Source organism: Mus caroli, unplaced genomic scaffold (assembly GCF_978045245.1).
Source record: "Mus caroli unplaced genomic scaffold, Mus_caroli_1 scaffold_7, whole genome shotgun sequence".
In the NCBI taxonomy this organism is placed as follows: domain Eukaryota; kingdom Metazoa; phylum Chordata; class Mammalia; order Rodentia; family Muridae; genus Mus; species Mus caroli.
In genome coordinates this window covers 14,388,748-14,410,569 of record NW_028227262.1, presented here as the reverse complement: position 1 = coordinate 14,410,569, position 21,822 = coordinate 14,388,748, and the positions used below count along the sequence as shown (strand labels likewise).

At 47.3% G+C, this 21,822-nt stretch overlaps 1 protein-coding gene across 5 annotated transcripts; it reads right to left on the bottom strand.

Annotated features, from left to right (window-relative positions):
* Window positions 1–1,090: 1,090 nt before the first annotated feature.
* On the bottom strand, window positions 1,091–18,443 carry Gsg1 (germ cell associated 1). Of its 5 annotated transcripts, XM_021164942.1 has the most exons (7): window positions 18,241–18,443; window positions 17,402–17,461; window positions 7,876–8,194; window positions 5,854–6,024; window positions 5,037–5,189; window positions 3,848–3,959; window positions 1,091–1,507 (listed from the first exon to the last, which is right to left on the bottom strand). In XM_021164942.1, the coding sequence occupies exons 3-7, from the start codon at window positions 8,192–8,194 to the stop codon at window positions 1,165–1,167; spliced, it is 1,098 nt and encodes a 365-aa protein (XP_021020601.1). In that variant the 5' UTR covers window positions 17,402–17,461; window positions 18,241–18,443; the 3' UTR covers window positions 1,091–1,164. The 5 variants fall into 5 exon arrangements, with proteins under 5 accessions (XP_021020601.1, XP_021020602.1, XP_021020600.1 ...); XM_021164943.1 differs by lacking the exon at window positions 17,402–17,461; XM_021164941.2 differs by lacking the exons at window positions 17,402–17,461; window positions 18,241–18,443 and adding an exon at window positions 11,638–11,685.
* Window positions 18,444–21,822: the final 3,379 nt, after the last annotated feature.

The window sequence follows — 21,822 nt, the reverse complement described above, 5'->3', positions numbered from 1 at the left end:
TACACGTGTGTCCTTTCTCATTCGCCCTGCTAACCAGGATGGCTCAATTCCCTTATAGAATAAAGACGAGTAGACAGCTGGCATCCTTCGTGGAGGGAAACAGTGGGACCAGTTTCTGAGATGAGGGAGCAGGTGGATATCCAGAGGGCAACATCTGCCCCAGTCTCATTCATGGTAGAAACCCCTGTATGAGTTTCCTCTGGAAACCCGGGAGGCCATTTCTAGAAGGGAGCTTGATGCTATAGAAACCTCCACGTATCATACCTTCCTAATGGCTTCTAGGGCCTTATTTAATAATGTTTTCATTTTAAAAATTTTATCATGGTATGTGCCATGTTTCCTTCCACTGAAGGATCCAGGAATCAACTCCAGGCTGTGCAGCAGGTACTTAACCACTGAGCCATTTAACCAGCCTATTTTTTTTTTAAGTTGTTTTGAGATTTATTCTGTGTGTATGGGTGGTTTGCCTGCCTGTATGTGTGGCTGTATGTGCATGCGTGTGCCTGTGGAGGCCAGGGGGCGTTAGAGCCTCTGCAGTTGGAGTTACAGTGATGAGCCACCATGAGTGGAATGTTCTGGAAGAACAGCCAGTGCTCTGAACCACTGAGGCTTCTTTCTAACTCTGTAACCAGCCCATTTAATCATACTTTACGAGCTACTATGAACATTCAAGACATTTGCAAGTGTGTAGGATGCTCTCAATAGTGTCTCCATCTCCCTGTGCGTGACTTCCAGAAGAACTCTAGACCATCACAGATAAGCCACTGTCAAAGTGCTTAGCTGCATTTCAACTTCCAGACAGCTGAGCACGCTTTACCAGACTCTTAAAGGTGGGAACTGTTTTACATCTGCCCTTTTTATCCGCAGCGTGTAGTTTAGAACCTGCCTTAAGCAATTGGTAGAGAGAAGGTGGTTCTGGAGACGCGAGATGGGAGATGGATGGGGTGAGGCAGTGTCAAGGGGAAGGAGGCAGAGCAATGCCCTCTGGGTAGTGGTGGTGCACACACACCTTTAAATCCCAGCACCTGGGAGGCACAGGGAGGTTCTCTTACCTTACTCTTAGTTTATAAAAATAAGGCTCGGAGACAAGTTTGCTTAAGCAGATGTTGATAGTGAGTGACACCTATGGTAGGACTTAGCCTGCTTCCCAAACCCACTTAACTCCTAAGGCTGCTCTTCTACAGATGGCTCGACCACTTCCTTTAGCTCCTGGCTGATCCCTTGTTGAAATTCCTTGTCCTGTAGCGCCGAGTAGAGGTCAATAGCTTCAGAGACAGAGCGGATGGGATGGCTGGGGTACTGATGGCAGCTGGACAAAGGTTCCCCTGCGTGGGTTGCACACGTCAGCGGAGGAGGAAGGAAACAGCGGTGGTGCTGCACCAGGCAGCTGGGGTTGGTGTTAAAGCTCTTGCTGTGCCTGCACTTGAACTCCAGCACCAGCTTCGTGTACGTGTTGAAGGTGGTAACCGCTGACGCCATGCAGCAGGTGAAGGAAACCCACGCTGTGCTAGGGGCAAAGGCAAAGGAAAGCCAGTAAGAGTCTGACTCTGGAAAGAGAAGCACCATGCATTCTGCCACAGACTAGGCACTGTCGTTAGGGAGTTATGGGGACCCGAGTATATTGCCTTCTGCCGTGCTACTGTGAAGGACGGAGACCAGAGGACTTCATCGGCCTTAGTTTTGTACTCAAAGAGAAAACAGGTCGTCTACTGCATTGAATTCCACCACTCGCCACCGACTGCCGTTTTGTGATACTTCTATGTGTGGTGTGTTTATTTACCCCTATAAAATCTCCTAGACCTCTCCTAGATTTCAGGCTCTCATCTATGTGGTGGGCAGGCTCAGACATACCCCCTCACCCCTTCTTTTTTTCCCTTTATGCCCTTCGCCAAAGAGATCCCTTCACCCTGATCCTGGAGTAACCTTCTCTCCACTGCCCAGCGTTGTTTGAACTTAACTGTTCCCAAGTTGAGCCTTTTGAATCATTCGTGAAGACATTTTGCTACAGCTCTGAAGGCATCACCTTTTGCTCTAGTGGGGTTCAACTATTATGAATGCTGTGGTCCTTGGCACAGGGTCATTTACAGTGGAAGCTGAGTGTGAATAGAAGCTGGGTGGGCCTCAGAAAGGAGAAAGCACAGCAGGGAACGACAGCATTCCTAAAGACTTGGGAAGCCAAACCCCTAAATCTCGCTGCCATCTTGGGAAGCCCAGGAAACAGGAGGTTTTGTGAGGTTAGGACCTGCCTGGAGGCCAAAGGCTGGTGAAAGGCAGGCCCAGGGCTGCCTTGCAGACTGTTATCCCTGACAGTAGATGACTTGCAGCCTGAGCCCCAGAGTTCTCTGCTTCTTTGTGTGTGCCTGTGTACAGCCTCTTGGATCTGTCCTCCTTATTTGAGGCTACATGTCTTTTGTTGCTTGCCCAACTGGCCTATGAGCTTCTGGGAACTCTCCACACCTCCCATCCCTCTCAATCTATAATCCATAGGGATTATAGACATGTGCTCCTGTGTCCTCCTTCTACATGGGTCCTAGGGATTCGAACTCGGGTTCTCATGGTTCCATAGATGGCACACGTCTTTAGTCACAGCACTTAGGAGGCAGAGGCAGGCAGATCTCTCTGAGTTCCAGGCCAGCCTGGTCTATGAAATAAGTCCAGGACAGCCAGGGCTCCATGGAGAAACCCTGATTGAAAAACAAAAAAAAAAAAAAAAAAAAAAAAAAAAAAAACAAAGAAAGGAAGGAAGGAAGGAAGGAAAGAAAAAGAAAAAGAGCAGATGGGCAAAAAGCAAAACCTGACTGGTTGTGGCTGGGCAAACGGAAAAGCTGACCTGGGGCTGGTGGACCGATTAGAGTCCTCAGTCACAACACATTGCAGCTTGAGGAAATGGATAGGATCTGACGTGGAAAAGCCCCACTGTACCTTCATTATTATGGAACTGTGAGCCTAGCCTAGTGCGTTTTCTGTACCCTTGGTATGTTTTTTAAAAAAGCAGATCTAGTGGAGGTTTATTCAGGAAAAGTGAGAAAGGCCTCCCAGAGGGGGAGGGGCTCCGAGTAAAGGTGGCATTCAGCTTGGATGTGTGGAGGGTGGTGCACGCCTATAATCCCAGTGCTTGGGAAGCTGAGGCAGGAGAATCAGGAGTTCACGGCCAGCCTCCGCTACATAGTTAGAGGCTAACTTGGGCAACATGAGATATATCCCACACCCCACAGGAGAAGTTTGAAATGACTGAGCCCTTTGTGTTTAAGGCTAGAGTGTGGAAGGAAACAGTATTGTGTGAGGCCACCGGGGTTGGTGTGGGCTGGAGCTCTTACTGCGCAGACACTCTGAACTCCAGCACTGACCCCGTGGTGACGGCTGGTGCCATCCGGTTCTATTTCTAGCAAGTTCAGTAGAATTTGAAACTCAGGAGTTAGGAAGAAGTTACTCTTGGAGTAAGGGTGTATATACTCGATGCAAGAGATTCCGGTTGAGGATCGTCAACGGATCAGACGGCGTTCAATCCAATTTTCAAGGTTATAACTATTGTCCGCATTTCTCTAATAGCCTGAGTCGTAAACTATAGAGCATGTAGTATAGTTCTCACAAGCTATATAAGACCAGCCTTGCTTCTCAAGGACAGTACACAGATCAGACAAAGAAGCAACTATTACAGCTGCTGAGCAGAAAAGCTGGACCAGGTTGCATCCTCAAAGCCAGAGAGGAGAATGTTCTATGCACCCTCTGAAGGCAGAGAGCAGGGAGGGAGGGAGAGGATGCCCCCCTGGTCCTGCTCTGTATTTGATGATGGATGAGGATGGCCTGGAGTTGGGCTGTGAAGCTTCAAGGTATAAAGATGACTTACTAGAAGGCCCAGCCATAATTCCAAGAGTGTGGTCTCCAGTCCTCCGGACCTAAGTTGGCAGTTGCCTGGAAGACTTGTGAATATAGCATATGAGCCACCATCCCCAGAAGGCCTACGAAGGAACAAGAAAGCAGAGGTGTGTGTGGCATCTGGCTACTGGCACCAGGGTCAGTCTGCCCTGGGCATCCATGGCTTCTTTGCCATCACATTTCCTGGGAGACTGTGGGAGGGGCATCTCACATGTCCATAATTCACAATAGTTGAGAGCTGGGACAGAGTCTGAGTCGCTCTCATGGCTATTTCCCATTTCGAATTCTTCCTACACATTGGTCTTCAGTGTGTGTGTGTGTGTGTGTGTGTGTGTGTGATTTTATTTCACTTTAAATTTTAACCAACAGTGACTGTGCTGTGTGGTAAAGCTATAGATTCTGGTTGGGAAGTAGAGCCAGCTAAAAGTTGTACATGTTGAGGAAGCTTGCGAATAGAGGAACCTTGAAGCGAAAGCCTGTGTGACAGACAGAACATAGAGTCTTGCCTGCTGCTTCAGTTTAAAGTGAAAGTTGTCTGCACAGTATATTGTGCCACCTCTCTCTGTGTGATTGTACGCATGAGTGTGTGTGGGTGCCTGCCCGCGTATAGGCACAAGGGTCCTCAGCTTTTCCATCTTATTCCCTCATGGTCCCTCGCTGAGTTTACAGCTCACTACCTTTTGCCTAGGCTGGCTGGCCAGCAAGACTTAGCGATGCTGCTATCTGATACTTGCATGCCCAGAGCTCGGGTTGCAGATACAAGTGGCCATACTCGGTTTTTATGTGGTGCTGGAGAGTCTAACTCAGGCCCCCAACTTGAGCAACAAGAGCTCTGATCCACTGAGCCACCTTCCTAGATCCTACCCCCAGCTTTTCTTCTTGCTTCCCAGGCCTTTTCTCCTCTCAGGGACAAAGTGCCTCTCAGGGACAAAGTGCCTTGAAGGTGGCACTTCACACTGACCCCTGTGAACCAAGTCATGGTGCTATACACCTCTAATCTCAGCTGTTGGAAGCTGGAGGCCACCCAGTTACAGTTGAATTACAGTCTAACCTATACATAGGAAGGCCCTGGGCCCCGTCTCACACAATGAGCAAAACAAAGCAAAACCTCCAAAGGAGCCCGGAGAGGAGGCACACTCTGCCGAGGCACTGTCACTCACCTGACAGGACCAAGGAGACGGCTGCAAATGCGCTTAGCTTGAGCCCACAGCCAGGGTTCCTGGTGAGCAGCAGATCCGTCAGTAGCAGGAGGAAGCTGATGAGTTGAAGTCCGATATAGGCAGTCTGGGCTCCCAGTGACAGCCAAAAGACCTCTGCGAGGAGCCAGGAAAAGAAACCCCACCCAGACGGTGAGCAACCACTGTGGACACACACACGCACGCCCACTAGAAGTCAGAGGCCCGGAGGAACAGGGAGAGGGAGAGAGACAAAGCTGAAAGAAGCACCCAGTGTCCTCAAGGAATCTGTGTATCGCCGTGCACACACACACACACACACACACACACACACACACACACACACACACACACACTCACACACACGTGCTGGGCTGTGCACACTGCTAAGCTTCCCTGGGAAACAGAGTCTTCTATTTTCACAAGCCCTGTCCTAGTCATCTTTCTTGTCTTTCTCTTTAATTTGGGCATATGTCTTTATTTTCTGGACCTCTCCCCTCTTTCAGTAAGGAAAAACTTGGGTGAGGCAGGAAGGGAGCAACGTCTCAAGGCTAGCTCAGCTACAGAGACCCCCTATCTCAAGGAAACACAACTAAAGCCAACCATCCCCTCCCCCCCAACAATAAGAAAACAGGGAGGAAAGGGGGTGCTTTCTGATTTGTGAGCTACATTCGTACAAGTGCGAGTCAGCTTCAGGAGGAATTCCCATCAGCCTGTGCGAGGCTCTGAGGTAGAGAAAGGAGATCACAGTACAGTTTAGATCCAGAGAGCCCCAGGTCTGTCTGCAGTTATGAACACGTACTTGCCACGGGCCCCCAAGGGAGGTGGAGGAGAGAAGCCTTCTCCATTAACCACTCCCCTCCAAATCGGAGAGTGGGGTGACATGAGCCTTGCAACGTGGCAAATTCCAGTAGTCCTTTCTCACCTCTCTGGGCTGGTGGTGTGAGTTCAATGAAACGTCTGCACTTCTCCCCTGAAACACAGAAGGCTCGGTGTTACGAGGCGTATCCTGGAACCGTGCGGTGGAGACTCCCCCCCCCCAAGCCCTGCCACATTTGCTCTGACAGCTCCCCCCGACCACCAGGCGCTCACACCACCATTCATTCAGGTGATGTCTCAGTTTGAAAAACAGCAAAAGCACCAATGAATGAGGCATCCAAGACTCGCTTTCTGGCCTTCACCTCTGGTGTGCAGAGGAAGCATCTTCCTAGGTCAGAGCTCCAATTTTCTGTCTTGATGTTAACAAGTTAACAAGTCCTTCTGCTGCTGGACCGAAACTATTTGTGGAATTGTGACCGGGATGTCAGGTACCACAAGGCTACAGGTGACATGCATCTGGGCTCTCTCTCTCTCCCCCTCCCCTCCCCCTTTCTCACACCCCTCCCATTTTTATTTCTCTTCCGTGTTTTTCCCCTTAGCCCACTTGGAAATTTTAATATCAAGTTGAACATGATCTCAGGTTTTAGGACTTTTCCCTGGCCCCAGTGTGACTTTTACATATTCTGTATGCGGAGGAAGAGGAGGAGGCAGAGGCAGGTTATAGGTGTCATTCTTTCTGATCTAAGGCATACACACCTGACTGGTGTGAACTGACCTAAGGCATACACACTGATTGGTGTGAACCGAACAGTGTTTTTTTTTTTTTTTTTCAGTAAGTGACAAGAGACTTGGAAAGACCTGTCTGTAGTTCCTCCAGGGCATCCTAAAATCTATCTGTCTGTCTATTTTCTACATTATCTATGTATGTATCTATGTATCTATAAGCATGTATGTATCTATCAATATATATCTTTCTATCCATCCATCCATTTCGAAATCCCGGGCACCAACACAGGACTTGCACATGCTAACTACTCAACCCGGGCACTACATGTCCAACTCTTGTTTTTTTCAAAACTCTCTCACTAGACAGTCCACTATGCTCTTGAAATCACCATGTAGGGCAGGTCTTCCTCATCCTTCTCATCCTCCTGCCTCAACCTCTGGAGTGTTGGTTCTATCTATAGGATTATGCTGCTGGAGTTTCCCCTTACTTTTTAAATGCCAACACTGATGTTTAGCCAAAAAGGGGAGGAGGATTTAGGTGCGGTGTACCTCAGCCCTTTCATCTAACAGGAACATCCAGGCCTACAGGAATGAAGTCGTTCATGCAGAGGTCTGGTTGGGCAGAGCCAGGGTTGTTTCTAAGCAGCAATGGTAGCCCCCTTGAAGAAAGACTCTAATGATTCTAAAGGTCTAAGGGCCAACACTGTGTTAAACCACATCTGCTGAAGTTAGAGACGTTGCAAAGCCTCAGGGGGCTTATGACTGTGTTAAAAGGGGCCACAGAGAAGACATAACAGACAGAGTTTGGGCGTGAGGCCCATGGTGGGGAACGCACACCTTCCCATTGCTGCGCCGACTCTTCTCAGCCCAGTGGGGTTTCTCTGCTTGCATAAGATCCCAAGGTTGCCTACCTTAGTCAGGCATGGGGTCTCCCATCAAGAAGCCAAAGCAGGAGGATTGGGGCAACTTCTAGGTTAGGCAGGTCTACCTAGTGAGTTCTAGGATAGCCTGGGCTACCAATGGAGGTAATGTCTCAATAAACGGTTTTCTCTTTAAAGGCAGGTGAGATGGCTCAATGCGTGCTTGCCAAGCCTGGCTACTTGAATTTGATCCCCTGGCCCCACATGCTGGAAAGGGAGAATGGAGTCCTGCACACTGTCCTCTGACCTCCACACATGCATGTGCGTACCCCCATTCCCCGTACATACCCACACACAATGCAAAGAAAAATGTAATTGAGAAAGCAGGTCAGGTCGTGCAGCGAGCATGAGGGAATTACCTGGCTCTTCCATGGTTTCCTCACAGGATAGCCACATGCCACTGCGGAAGGCAAGGAAGGAGAACCGGTCATCCCCAGTCTCCCAGGTGTATTGTACCACCTCCTGGGCTGATGTGTTGGCGATGCTCCCATCCAAGGACATCGGCATGTCAAAGCACTTGGCTGCCAGACTTTGCCCGCACAGGGGCTTGGGCACCTTCTGTGTGCCCACAAACCACTCGCTGCTGAGCAAGGATGCTGTGGAGAGGCCGAGTGATAACATGTTGAGGACGGCAGAAATGAAGGTCCGCTGGTCAGAGGAACCCTTCTGGAACTCCATCTGCAACACACAAAGCAGGCGGGGAGGACACAGATCTGAGGGGTGCGCTCCCTGGACCCCACTCACTCCTCTTCAACACGGTTGGGCAAAGCCTGCCACTTGAGTGCTTTCTCCAGGAGGCCCCATGGAAGCCATGCTTCTATGTGGCCAGGAGCAAGGGCTGTAGTGATGATCCTCAACAAACTGGGAACCTGTGTCGCTCCTGCAGAGCAGGAGTGATTTTCATAGGCAGAGCGATGGCTGGATAGACACTGGATAGGTTTATAGAGGGATGAAGGTGATACCAGACGGGAGACATTCTAATGGGGGACTCTAAAGTCAGTGCGAATTGGATGTGAGCAGGGCTTTAGGAAGCAGGAGAGTTTGCCTGGCTTCCAGCTGGCAAGCCCTGGGGAATGTGTGCATGTGTGCTTGGGTGGAAGACCTCCACTGAGGGTATGTATGCTCAGGCAAAGGCAGCAAGGGAACAAGGGCAGCTCATTGCGAATGCTCTGAGCTGTCAGCCTCCTTTTGTGTAATTTTTTAAAATAATAATTTGTTCATGTATATAAAGTAGTGGGTTTCATGGTACTATTTTTTATACATATGTCACTATAGTTTGCTTATATTTGCTCCCAAGCCCCTTTCTGTTATTCAGAGTCCTTCTTCTTTCTGTTCATTTGGCCATAGTCTCCTTCTGCTTTTGTATCCTATAGACAAGTATATTTATTCATATATACATACATACACACACATATAGATATGAGAGAAAGCATGCAATATTTGTCAGAGTCTGGCTTATTTTGCTTACCAAGTTGCTCACCAGTTTCATCTATTTTCCTATAAATAGGTTTATTCCTTACCTATTTAAATAACTCCGCTTAACTCCTGGGATGTGATATGATCAAGTTGCATCACCCCAGGGGAAGCAGTTGGAACTTTTGATGCCTTCAGGATAAAAGTTGGCAGAGTGTATGCAAGAGAATGCTTGCTTATTATGCATGAAGCTCTGGGTTTGATCCAGTGTGGGGGTGCATGCCTGTGGTCCCAGTGCTTGAGAAGGAGGGGCAGGAAGATCATTCCTAGCTACTTTGAAGCCAGCCTGGGGCTACATCAGATCCTGTCTCAAAAACAAAGACCAATGTTAACCATATCAGCTTCATTATGTGATTTGAACTGAATTTGATGTAGAAAAATGATTGTGGTCAGTTCTGAGCATCATAAGGTTGTTTAACAGTTGGGGAGCAGAATGGAAGCTTGCGCTTAGCTTCCAGATGGTTCTTAAAGCAGACCATCTTGAGCTTTTGTGGGATCACTCCTATCAGAATTAATCAGGCCCAAATCTGCTTAGCTTGAGGATGTAAATAACGCCACAGACCCAGCAATCTCTGTGCACCCCAGCTTAGCAGAATCGACATGTAACAGCTTAGGACGACGACCCTTTGTTCTTCAGACTCTCCAGGGATGGAAGAACTGCACACCACACACAGTACCAACATGACAGTGACCGTGTATACAAATACCTAAACTATACAGCATAAAAATGGCTTCCGGAAACTAATCTGCTAATGTGATTTAAAAAATTAAATGCATTCAACACCAGCCTTTGTAAGACTCATGCTGACCTTGACTGAGGACAAATCAGTGGCTGGATCACCCACCCCATCCAGGAGCAGGCGGGAGCGTGGCTTGCCAGGATCTACTGTCACTTGCAGTGTCACTTGCCGTGACACATGCTTAAAGATGGTATCTTCTTTGTAGTCTCCAAAACTATTGGCTCCCGCCCTCGTTCCAGCACAGTGACCTGCCTGCCCTTGCTGAGTATTCTGAGTATTCTATTTATTTTCATAAAGTAAGCAGTCAACATAGTGTGCTTCCTGTTTCCCCTTTACCCTTGCTCTTTGTCCCCATCTCACTGCCCATTGCCACCAACGCCTTCCTCGACCACCTCCTTCCATTCTATTACCCATTCCCTCCTTACATTTAGAGTTTTTCTCCTCCTCACGATCCCCTTTATGGTCCTCAAAACACTCTCTCTCTCTCTCTCTCTCTCTCTCTCTCTATATATATATATATATATATATATATATATATATATAAAATATAAATATAATATTTCATATATATATATATAAAATAATCAAAATCTAGCTAACATCTGTACATGAGAGAAAACAGGGCTTTTTTCTTCTGGGTTTGACTTATTTCACAATATATATTTCCACTTCCATGTATTTTTCTGCAAATTTCATGATTTAATTTTCCCGCACAGATGAATACAGTTCCATTAGGTATGTATAGCAGATTTTCTTTCCTTATCCATCTATGGTAGTCATGTAGGTTGGTTCAATATCTTAGCTCCTGTGAAAACTGTGGCATCAGGCATGATGATGTATGAGCATTTTTGTGGTGGGTATCTTTTCTCATTATCTGATATCCATAGCTTGAACAGGAAGAGAGCTTGCCGGTAAAACATCTTCTCTAATCATTCTATAAAAAGGACCAAACCCGAGGATCTAGGCAATTCCAAATCTCCACCTGAGGGTTCTATTTTAATAGTGGTATTCAGCCTTAATTGGTTTGAAAAGTCATCTCCTATCATACTATACCAGATCAGCTCTTGGCTCTATCATTAATTCATTCCAAGTCACGAATTCACCTACGCTCCTCAAGGCTATGCAGAAATAAAGAATATTGAGGCTTACCACAGGAATGCAGACCTTGTAGCCTCAACCAAGACTCCAAGCAAATAATCAAAGAGATGATTTGAGAAGTAAAGGATGAACAACTTGAAATGACTCAAAGAGGCTCTCTCCAGAAAGAACAGCCACCAAGAATAGGTGTCGTACTCTCTTCTATCCCCACTTGTCAGAGACAGGGTCTCAGATAGTTTGTGACCTCGGTCTGCCTATGCAGCTTTGTGCCTTGAAGATGAGCTTGGATCCTCCTGCCCGACGTCTCATATGCTAGAACTCCATGCGTGTGCCGGCAAGTCCAGGATTGTGGATGCCAGGTGAGCGAGCACCCTACTGAGCCTCCTCCGCTCCAGGTTGACAGTTAAACGGACATCTCATTCCTGAGACTTTTCAACAATTACCATCCCCCAGGTAGCATCTTTCACCACATGACTTTTCTCTATAGTCGATACTTCAAATTGGAAGAACAAATCTCATTTCTCAAGTTTTCTTAATGTGGCTTGAGAGGGACAGAGCCTAAGAAGAGCTCTTCCTTTGCATATGCTGACAGATCCCTTCCCAAGGCAACCCTCTACCCTCTTGAAGGAAGAGACAGAGCAGAAGTGCTACAGGTGGCTCAGTAGCATCTATGTTCACATCAGTGTATATTAACAGAGAAACATGGCATTAGTGCATGGTCACAAGGGCAGCCAGTTGATGCGGTGTATCTCTGTCAAAGAGTCAGGCACTAAGGTTTCTCCTGCAAAATCAAAGGGGGAAGCTGGTTACCTTGGCCATGGTCAGCGTCTTGTAGCCTGTCTGGAAGGTCGGACGGATTCCGTCTGTACAAGTCTCTTTGGTGCAAAGTAGCAAGAGAGAAGGCTGAGTTTTCCTCCCCCCTCCTTTGCCTTCCCGCCCCTCCCCTTCTTCTCGTAGTTTGAGGAATGCCTCTTGATTAAATGCTGCTATGCCATGAACGAGGACATTTAATAAGTGACAGGGTAATCACAGCCCAGCTGTTCTTGGAGATTATGCCAGAGGCCAGAGCAGCACAGATCTGCATTTGCAGAGGGGACATCCTATAAAAAAAAACAAAGAGTGATTGATGTCCCCTCTACCTCTTGTTCCCTAGTAAGGGGTGTGGCTGGCTGGGGCTTGACTTCTACAACAATACACAAAAAATATGGATCCACTGTAACTTCTCATGGTCTCGCAGGAAGCAGCTTTAGGCTCCGCGGTGTTGAAGCTTCGGGAGCCATAGATAGACTACTGGCTTGTTCGGTGTGCGATCTCCATTTCCTAGGCAGTTCATGAACGGTTGCATCTCTCCTCTCATGTTGAGTGTGTTGGGTGGGGAGGATGAGGATAAGGAAGGGGTGGGAGAAGCACAGTATGGAAGATTTGGGGAAAAGCCCACAGATATAGGGATGGCCCTATAACGACCACCATTTCTTTCCCAACTTTCAAGCAAGGGATGGGCATCTTTTTATTTTCTCCAAACAAGCTACAACAGCAACAGCAACAACAATAATGAATCCAACCAACCATGAAGGAGTGGGTCACATCCATCCTCTTGGCAGTTACTAGAAGCACAGAGCATTCTTTCTGTCCTTAGAATTGTAATATATACACATATCAGCAGCTACGCTCTTCCTTCTACGCAGAATGTCTTCAGTTTGTTCTGACATGTCCCCACTCTCTCCCCTCAAAGAGACAGGGGTTCTCTGTATAGCCCTGACTGTCCTGGAAGTTGTAGATCAGGCTGGCCTCAAATTCAGGGACCCATCTTCCTCTGCTTCCCTCTGCATGCTGGGATTAAAGGCATGCACCGCTGTCACCCAGCATTCTTTTGATCTTTCAATTTTAGTGTAAAAAGCCATTCATTGTTTGAAATGGCTTTCTCCTCTGTCTTTGCTACACCATGCTTCCTTGAAACCGTTTTTTTTTCTTTTTCACAGTGTGTGTGTATGTGTGTGTAGCAGGGGAGTGACACGTGTATGGAAGAGGACTCTGCGAGTTGGTTCTCTTTTTCTTTTTTTCATTTTTAAGAAATTATATTAACCACTGAGATTTACCATATATCTTTTGACAAATACTGGTGTTCAAGGCAGGTTTCCTGCTAGAACATACTCTATTGGTGTAGAGGGTTATTCACAGAGTCTAAGGTAGATTCAAACAAGTATGTCAAATAGCCAAACTGGAGGCCAAGAATTTCTGAGTCAGGAAGGTTGTTAGTCTCTGCGAGGTTTGAATAATTCCATCTGAATATGGAATTTTCTAGGATGTACAAAGCTGCACCATGCTTGGGTTATTGGGATGGTTGGGTTGGATGACAATGAAGTCATGATCACTTATGAAGCTGTAGAAGAAAACGATTTTTTTTTAAGATTTATTTATTTATTATATGTAAGTACACTGTAGCTGTCTTCAGACACTCCAGGAGAGGGCGCCAGATCTCGTTACAGATGGTTGTGAACCACCATGTGGTTGCTGGGATTTGAACTCTGGACCTTCGGAAGAGCAGTCGGGTGCTCTTACCCACTGAGCCATCTCACCAGCCCGAAAACGATTTTACAGTCCAACAAAGAAGTCAGAACTTCATTCAGAGAAAAGGAGAAATAATTACTGCTGGTCACTTGTCACTTGTGCCCTCAATGGCTCCCTTGAGGCCAAATGGTTGGAAAAGAAAGTGGTTGTAGACTGCTCTTCAGGAGTTCTCTACTATTTTTTTATTAGATATTTTCTTTATATACATTTCAAATGCTATCCCGAAAGTTTGGTTCTCTTTTTCTATGGTGTGAGTTCCAGAAATCAAACTCAGGTTGTCAGGCTTCGTGACAAGTCCTTTCACCAGCTCAGCCATCTCTCAGCCCCCCCCCCCCCACCCGGGTATCTTTTATGTGTCACCCAAGCACCCTACTCACTGTGACACAACTCACTTTGCTTTGGGAGAAGGGGACAAAAAATTTTGTGGTCTCATTTTGCTCTGGAGTAGGCTTGCTTCCAGGATGCATGGTTCCCTCTTGCCGCTGGGTGGCGCTATACCCTCATATTTTCTTTCCTGACCTTTCCTTCCCTACAAGCCAGTCCAATGTGGGTAGAGAAGGCTTCATTCTGCAGAATTGCTCTCTTTCCTTCAGTTGGCTTTCGTCCCGATACAAATCTACAGACTGCCATGTGTCAGCCTTATGGAATTCAGGACTGAGAATGAACGTTGGGGGTGTTCAGCCACTCCCGGCAGGACATTTTGTAGGACTATTCCCTATAGTTCATTTCTGGTGGCCAGTTCCAGTTCTCAGTGACGCAATAGATCCTCAAGTGCCTCCCATAGGAAACGCAACATCACGGTATCAGAAAATACAGTTAGCCAGCGTTTACTGATGGAGTTTTGTGCACATGTTTCTCTCCTTAATTGCATCCCCATTCTCTCCACCCGAGAACAGTGACCAATTCTTTTCCCTTCTCGATGCTTCCACCCTTCAAATACTTGGAGACACGTCTCATATCCCGCCTTGAGTCACCGCTTGGCACAACACCGTGTCTTTGGTTTTTATTGCCTCTGCTCATAAACCGCACCCCCGAAGCCTTAATTGCCTCAAGTTTGCCTTCTTCAGAGAAAAGGGGATGGGCGTGGCAGGGTTGGATGCAGAGGCCCAGAGGTTTAGAATGAAGCTAATGAAACCCTACCTCCCCGGCCCCTTACTTATTTGAGCTGCTTCCAAGGGCCTGTTGCCCAATCCAAACTTATAATTTTGTATTCTTTTCCTTAAAGGGTTCCAAAATATTAGTTTAGGCTCCCACAGCAGCTCTGATCCACCCATTCCTAGGGTGCTTGTCTGGATGTGACCAGTCAGTTTCCTCTCTCTGAGATCCTTGGGACCCAAAGTTCAATTTCCTCTAAAAAAAAAAAAAAAAAAAAAAAAAAAAAAGCAACTGAGTTTCTCTGCCTTGACACACACAAAAAAATCAGAACCCAGGACTCCATTCATTTCCTTTCATTGTAATTTGGGTTTGCTATTTCCCCAGACCCTTTCCTGTCCTGTCTTAGAACAGAAAAAGTAACTACTGGTCAACGGAACAAATTCAAATAAGCTAGTCTCGAAAGAAAGCTTCCAAGTCCATATGGAGACAAATAGCCCGCATCTCAACACGTGTTTAAACTTGGTGTGTTTGGATGGTCAGTGGGAAGTCCCACTTGGGTGGGACTATTTAAGCTCCTCCCCATTCATGACATCCCAGTGCTGAGGCCTGGGACTGACCTTCACTTGCTAAGGTTCTCAGTTGGCCTCCTCTGTACTGTAGAAAACCATTTTTACTGGCTCTGCATAAAGAGAAATGATGGTCTTGGGACGCCCATACTTTGTAGGCAGAAGTTCAATTTACTGCAAGGCGACCACGCTGCGCTGCAGACTAGAGGTGGCGCACGCCTTTAATCCCAGCACTTGGGAGGCAGAGGCAGGCGGATTTCTGAGTTCGAGGCCAGCCTGGTCTACAAAATGAGCTCCAGGACAGCCAGAGCTATAAAGAGAAACCCTGTCTCGAAAAACCAAAAAAAAAAAAAAAAAAAAAAAAAAAAAAAAAAGAGAGAGAACTAGTGTGTTCACCTCTTCCCTGACACCCGAGCCTGGGGCTAAGGGATCTAGTCATTTTGTCCCCCAAGCTATCCACCACGACATCTTGTTTGCCTCACCTCGAAAGAGTTTCTCTGTCCTCCCAGGGGCCAGAATTCTTGACCCATGGCCTCATTAAGTAATTCCTGTTACTCAACAAGCACAAAGCTGGAGTGGAATCTATGTGCTTTGGCCGTCACTGACGGATGCGCAAACAGCTCTGCTCTCCGCACCTCCACGTTCAGACAGGCACACCTTCCACAGAGCTCACGTGCCTTCTTTGTGAGGCTCATTTGACTCAGTCAATGCACTGAGTAAAGCAGATTTTTTACAGATTGCCGACTCCAGCACTGTCTTCAAATGAAGGATGTTTGTAATGCTAACAAGGCTCATACACACATGTTGGGAAGCCTACGGGCGAAGACATGAACACAAAACATGTGCCCAAACAGCATCGAGTGCATACCACTTTCCCCAGTTCTCATACAAAAGCAACTGGGAGCCATAAAAAGACGCGAGAGGGCCTAAAGTACCCGAGGCCCTTCTACACAGATGTAGTAGAGTTTTCAGACAGATCTGCCAATACATTTCCTCCTACCTGTGGGAACATTCCTGCTTTTCCATGAGCAGAGGCTCAGAAAATAGCAATGATCTCATTACCAGTATTATCTTTAGTCTGACTAGAGGACAAACAGATCACTCATAACAGTGACGGATCGGAAATGTTCTGTCCATTTCAAGACGGGTGATTCCGTACAGATTAGCGTCATTTTGATGTGGCTCGAACCTTCCGAACTTTAATTGCATATTGTGGGACATCCAGCTCCTTCGTTTTTGAGACTGAGAAAGATTTCCCAGAGGATCATGCATGACCTTGCAAATACCCGCTCTGTTTTTAACTTGGGACCTCCCATTGTCAACTGTACCAGGCTTGTAAGTACCCACGTAACCCCAAGTGCTCCCAAGGTGGGTCACAAATGCTGGCAATGCTCTCCATTATGTTCGTTGGGAAGGGCCAAAGGAAAACATTTGGGACCTCCCTCCAGCCTTTCCCTTTCCGCTTTGTCATGGAATTGTTTGAAGGCTTTTGCTATGGCAGTCATTTCCAGGAGAGGAAGTACCCCCCCACCCCTACCCCCACCCCCACCCCCACCCCCACCCCCACCCCCGCCTCCGCCTTTCTTCCAGGCCCTAAGCCCGCTGGCTGGCGTGAGTCAGAGGGACAGCCACATTTGCACTTCCTGTGGGGCAATCCTTCACGTGCAAGTGACTGCTAGGACACTGGCTGCCCGGTGTCTCAGGGACTGAGGGATTCAATGAGGAAGAGGGGTGCCAGGAATGCTGCTGTCCCTAGACAGTAAAGGGTCACCCTTCGCCATCCCAACGTGAGCTCCTTCGTTGCATATTTTCCTTCCCTTTCTCCCTTCATCTTCATTCTCTCTGTCTCAGTGCCTGAGCCAGATGAGATTTCTCCATGCTTCCGCCCGACCGAGTTTACTACGGGCGCCCCAGTTGCCTAGCACCGGGTGTGGTTGCCATGGCGACGCACCAGGAGCGTGTTTTGAATTGTTTCGCAGGGCCCCGTCCTTGCGCAGCGAGTCCTTGGGACTTCAAGGACGGGTGTGGCCAGGAACCACTAGGTTTCTTCCTCTTTCTCTTCCTTGGGTGGGTCCTGCGTCCGGTTGGCCTATCCATCAAGGCAGACGAGGGCCAGCCCAGGGAAGAGAGTGGACCCTGGGTTACATTCCTAACACCAGACAGGACAAGTGTCCTGGTTGCTGTCAAATCCCAAATCAAGCGTTTCCCTATTCGCTCCAAAATTCCAAAATGCGGTTCCCTAGGTCCTTTCTGATGGAGGGGTAAGGTAGGCCTGCCTCGTTTTGTAGACACGAGAGGTGAGCACATGAACCCCTTAACACATCTGAGGACTAGTGGTTACCTACCTGCTTCCCCAAGGGCTGACGGGAGAGGTGGGGAGTCCTCTACAGTTTTGTTCTGAAGATCTAAAGAGGTGGAAGGAAAGCGGAATCTAAGGAAAAAGCATCCCAAACTACCAGGCCAGTGGTTTGACCCTTCGCTAGCTAACTGCTCCCGAGGCCCTCGCACCCCACTAGGTATAGAGGACCATCTCCATTGTGCTGCTTGAATTCGATCTTTGATTTGCACCAGATCACAGATGTAGACATGGTAGAGTCCGCGTTCAGTCCCGCAACCCTAGAAGGCTCACTGCTTTTGAAGGAACGTGCCCACACAGCAAAGGGCAGGGAGACACTTTTTAACAAAAGCCACAGATTTCGGGTCATGGAACGGCCTCCACAATGAGGCGAGGGTTCAAGTGTTCTGTGCCTTATATCTCTTGGCTTCATGTTAACAAACAGGCTTCCCCATAACCCTGCCCCCTCTCTAGAGAACCAATCCTGAAAGATAATAAAATTTCAAGCACTGACTGGCTTTTGCTATCATGTTCATATCTGTAAGGGCTCCACCAGTTGATGGTTGATGGTGTGTACTTTTGGGGGCTTCTTTCTGAACTTGGGGGAGCTGCCTGAGTTCACACTGCTGGCTCTTCAGAGCTTTGAGCTCTGTCCCAGTCTCACCAATGCCGCTTTCTTAGGCTAGCTGGGCCTTCTGAACATACTTGCTCACTGCTCAATAACTATACATTACTCCCCTCTCCGTGCATGTGTGTGTGTGTGTTCATGCCACTAGAGATGGGGCTCAAATAGTGAAATAAAATTAGTCAGTTTTTTTTTTACAACATTTCCAAAAGCTGTGTACCTACCTCCTGGGTGAGACAAACATTTTGAGTCAGCTGACAGGAGTTGAAACGGTGTCTCAGCTTCTGCTCTGGCAGGTCTTAGTTATGGTGGCTCAGGTGTTGAGGGAGAGGATGCACCAGGTCCCCTCTTGCCAGCAGAGGGGGTAAGGTGGTATGTGGGGAGTTGGGAGAGGATGAATGCCCCTCAGGCAGGATGCCAGCTTGGGTAGGGATGGATTACTATGACTTCATTCTGTGACATCACAGTAGCAGACAGGGTTCTCTCCCCCGGATGCCCCGCCCACTCCTCTCCCAATCCTAGAAAAGACCAGGTTGAGAGAAGGGCACACACTCAGTACCTCTCAGTCTCCTGAGGTCTTTCAATCGGTACTTAATGTGTATAAAAAGATCTGGGGAGTTCATTCAAACACAAATCTGAAGGTTAGGGATGGCTAGCATGTGGTGCCAACCAGATCACATTGGCTTGTGAGGCTTGCCCACTGCTGTCAAAGAGAGTTACAGTTGTGAGCCACATAAGGCTTAACAGTGTTCTAACACCTCCATTCAAAACAGTGAGATGAACACGTACAGCAATAACAATGAACTCTTACCCAGTGCTGGGTGAAAGCCGACATCCCCCACCTCCCCAACCCTCCAGCAACCACTGGAACCACATTGATCTCAATATTGCATTAAAATGAAATATAACAGCTAAGTTGAACCATCTACATCTGAAGGGCTCAAAAGCCTCATGTAGTAAGCAGCTACTGTGCTGGCCTTTTAAACTCTAGACCATTCTTGAAGAGGTGATGCAAAAGAGTTGCCATCTTGAAGGACCAGTGTCTGGAAATCTAGGAGGCATTCACTATCAGGTTTATTTTTATTTGAGACATGGCATTACACTTGATGCGTAGCTGAGTCTGGTCTTGAACTCCCGATCCTCCTTCTCCTCCTATCTCCCAAGTGCTGGGATGACAGCAGTGTCCACCACGTGTTGAATTTTCAGTTTTGCTTTGCAACAGGCTCTTACTCCAGCTAAAGCTGGTCTGGAACTCACTATATAACAAGGTTGGCCTTCAACTCATGGCAATCCTCCAGCCTCAGTCTCTGAGCACCAAGACTACAGATGTGAGCCACCATGCCAAGTTCACTCTCAGAGTTTTAGTAGACATAATTCAGTTGACACCGAGGTACAACTCAGCCTCAGGTGTGAAGTCCAGGATTGAAAGGGTCTGGATGAAGACCTGTCCTGTGTGACATGGAACCCTCCATCCCTCTCTAAGACCCTTGCTCTTCCTTATCAAGGCACCCAGATCCTGACCTTCAGGACCTCGGATTCTAGTCTTAAATCCCTTATTCCAGCCTTGAGAATACTCCCTTACCTCTGAGCTTCTATAGCATGCCTGGTCAGCTAATACAGTCAGAGATTTTTCTTCTTTCTTTTCCCTCCCTTTCCTATTCCCCTTCCATCTTCTCCCTTCCATCTCCTTCCTTTCCTACCTCTTCACTTCTGTCCTAGTTAGTTAGTTTCCATTGCTGAGAAGAGACAGCATGACCAAGGCAACTCTTATAAAGGATAACATTTAATTGGGGCTGGCTTACAGTTTTAGAGGTTCAGTCCATTATCATCATTGTGGGAAGCATGGCAGAGTCTAGGCAGGCATGGTGCTGGAGGAGCTAATAGTTTCAAAGGCAAACAGGAGAAGACTAGTTCCCATATGGCTCAGAGGAGGGTCTCAAAGCCTGCCTCCACAGTGACACACTCCCTCCAACAAGGTCACACCAACTCCAACAAGGCCTCCTAATAGTGTCACTCCTGGGTCAAGCATATTCAAATCACCACATTCCATTCCCTGGCCCTTATAGGTTTGTTCAAACACATACTTCTATGGGGGCCATACCATAATATAATACATACCATAGCATAATGCAAAATACTTTAGTCCAACTTCAAAAGTCTCATACTTTATAACAGTTTCAACAATGTTAAACATCCAAATTCAATGTCTTTTCTGAGATTTATTCAATTACTTAACTGTAATCCCCTATGTACTGGATAGTTTTGTGTCAACTTGACACAGCTGGAGTTATCACAGAGAAAGGAGCTTCAGTTGAGGAAATGCCTCCATGAGATACAACTGTAAGGCATTTTCTCAATTAGTGATCAAGGGGGAAAGGCCCCTTGTGGGTGGGACCATCCCTGGGCTGGTAGTCTTGGGTTCTATAAGAGAGCAGGCTGAGCAAGCCAGGAGAGGCAAGCCAATAAAGAACATCCCTCCATGGCCTCTGCATCAGCTCCTGCTTTCTGACCTGCTTGAGTTCTAGTCCTGACTTCTTTGGTGATGAACAGCAGCATGGAAGTGTAAGCCTAATAAACCCTTTCCTCCCCAACTTGCTTCTTGCTCATGATGTTTGTGCAGGAATAGACTAAGACACCCTATAAAGTAAAAATCAAAATGCAGATCACATACCTTAAACATCACAGGATATACACTACCATTTCAAAACATCATAGTGAGGAAATACTGGACCAAACAAGCCCAAACACCAGCTGGGCAAACTTCAGACTCTGTCCCACCATGTCTGATGTCAAAGTGGTCTTCCAATGTCCAACTCTTTTCATCTTTGTTGATCACAACAAACTTTTTTCCCCTGGGCTGTTTCCACTCCCTGTTAGCAGCTTTCCTTGGCAGGCATCCCACAGACCTTGCAGCTCTGCATATTGGGGGTCTCTAAAGCAACTTCAACATTACAGCTTCCTTTTCCAATGTCTGAGACCTGCACACAATCTTCTGTCCTTCTCAAAAGGTCTTGGGTTGCCCATTGGACTTGTAAACTTTATATGCCCCAGTACAGGGGAACCCCAGGGCCAAAAAGGGGGAGTGGGTGGGTAGGGGATTGGGAGGGTGGGTATGGGGGACTTTTGGGATAGCATTGAAAATGTAAACGAGGAAAATACCTAATTAAAAAAAAAAAGGTCTTGGCTCACTTCTCTGGCTCTGCAGCACTCTAGGCTCTGGATGACTCCACTCCATGGCTGCTGCTGTTCCTGGTGGTCATCACATGGTACTGGCATCACTAATGAGAAATGCTAGGATTTCTCATTGCAACTAGGCTGCACCAATAGTCTCTCATAGTCTCCCTCTATGGTGCCAAGTCTCAATGTTTTTTTGCATGACCCCTTCAGTCCTGTGTTGTCAACTGCAACTGCAACTGAGGCTGTACCAATGGCCTCTCACAGTGCCAAGTCTCAGCTGCCCTCCATGACCCCTTCATGCCTTCAAAACCAGAACGACTTGTGTGATTCTTATATATCACTTCCCAGTGTTCATGAGAGCATAAAGATTTCACCTCAGTGATGCTACTCTCTTCTTATTCACCACTAATTTCTTAGGTCCAGCTAACCAGCATTATCAATTGTCCCAGTATTCTCCTACTCTTGATTCTAAAGCCAGAGTCACATGGCCAAAGTTGCCAAGCTCTGCTACTTACTGGAGCTGGAACATAGTCCCCTTTATTCTATTACCAGGTTTCTGTTTTCCAACTCCTCACTTCCTTCAAGCTTGGCTGTCCTGGAACTTGCTCTGTATTTCCAAACCTTGAACT

Bases quoted from the DNA above. Each gene is read 5' to 3' on its own strand.
- Gsg1 (XM_021164941.2), bottom strand. The intron at 6,025-7,875 runs GTAATTCCCTCA...TCTGTGTTTCAG, and splicing joins GGAAACCATGGAAGAGCCAG to GGGAGAAGTGCAGACGTTTC. The intron at 5,190-5,853 runs GTACGTGTTCAT...GGCTCCTCGCAG, and splicing joins CCCTTGGGGGCCCGTGGCAA to AGGTCTTTTGGCTGTCACTG.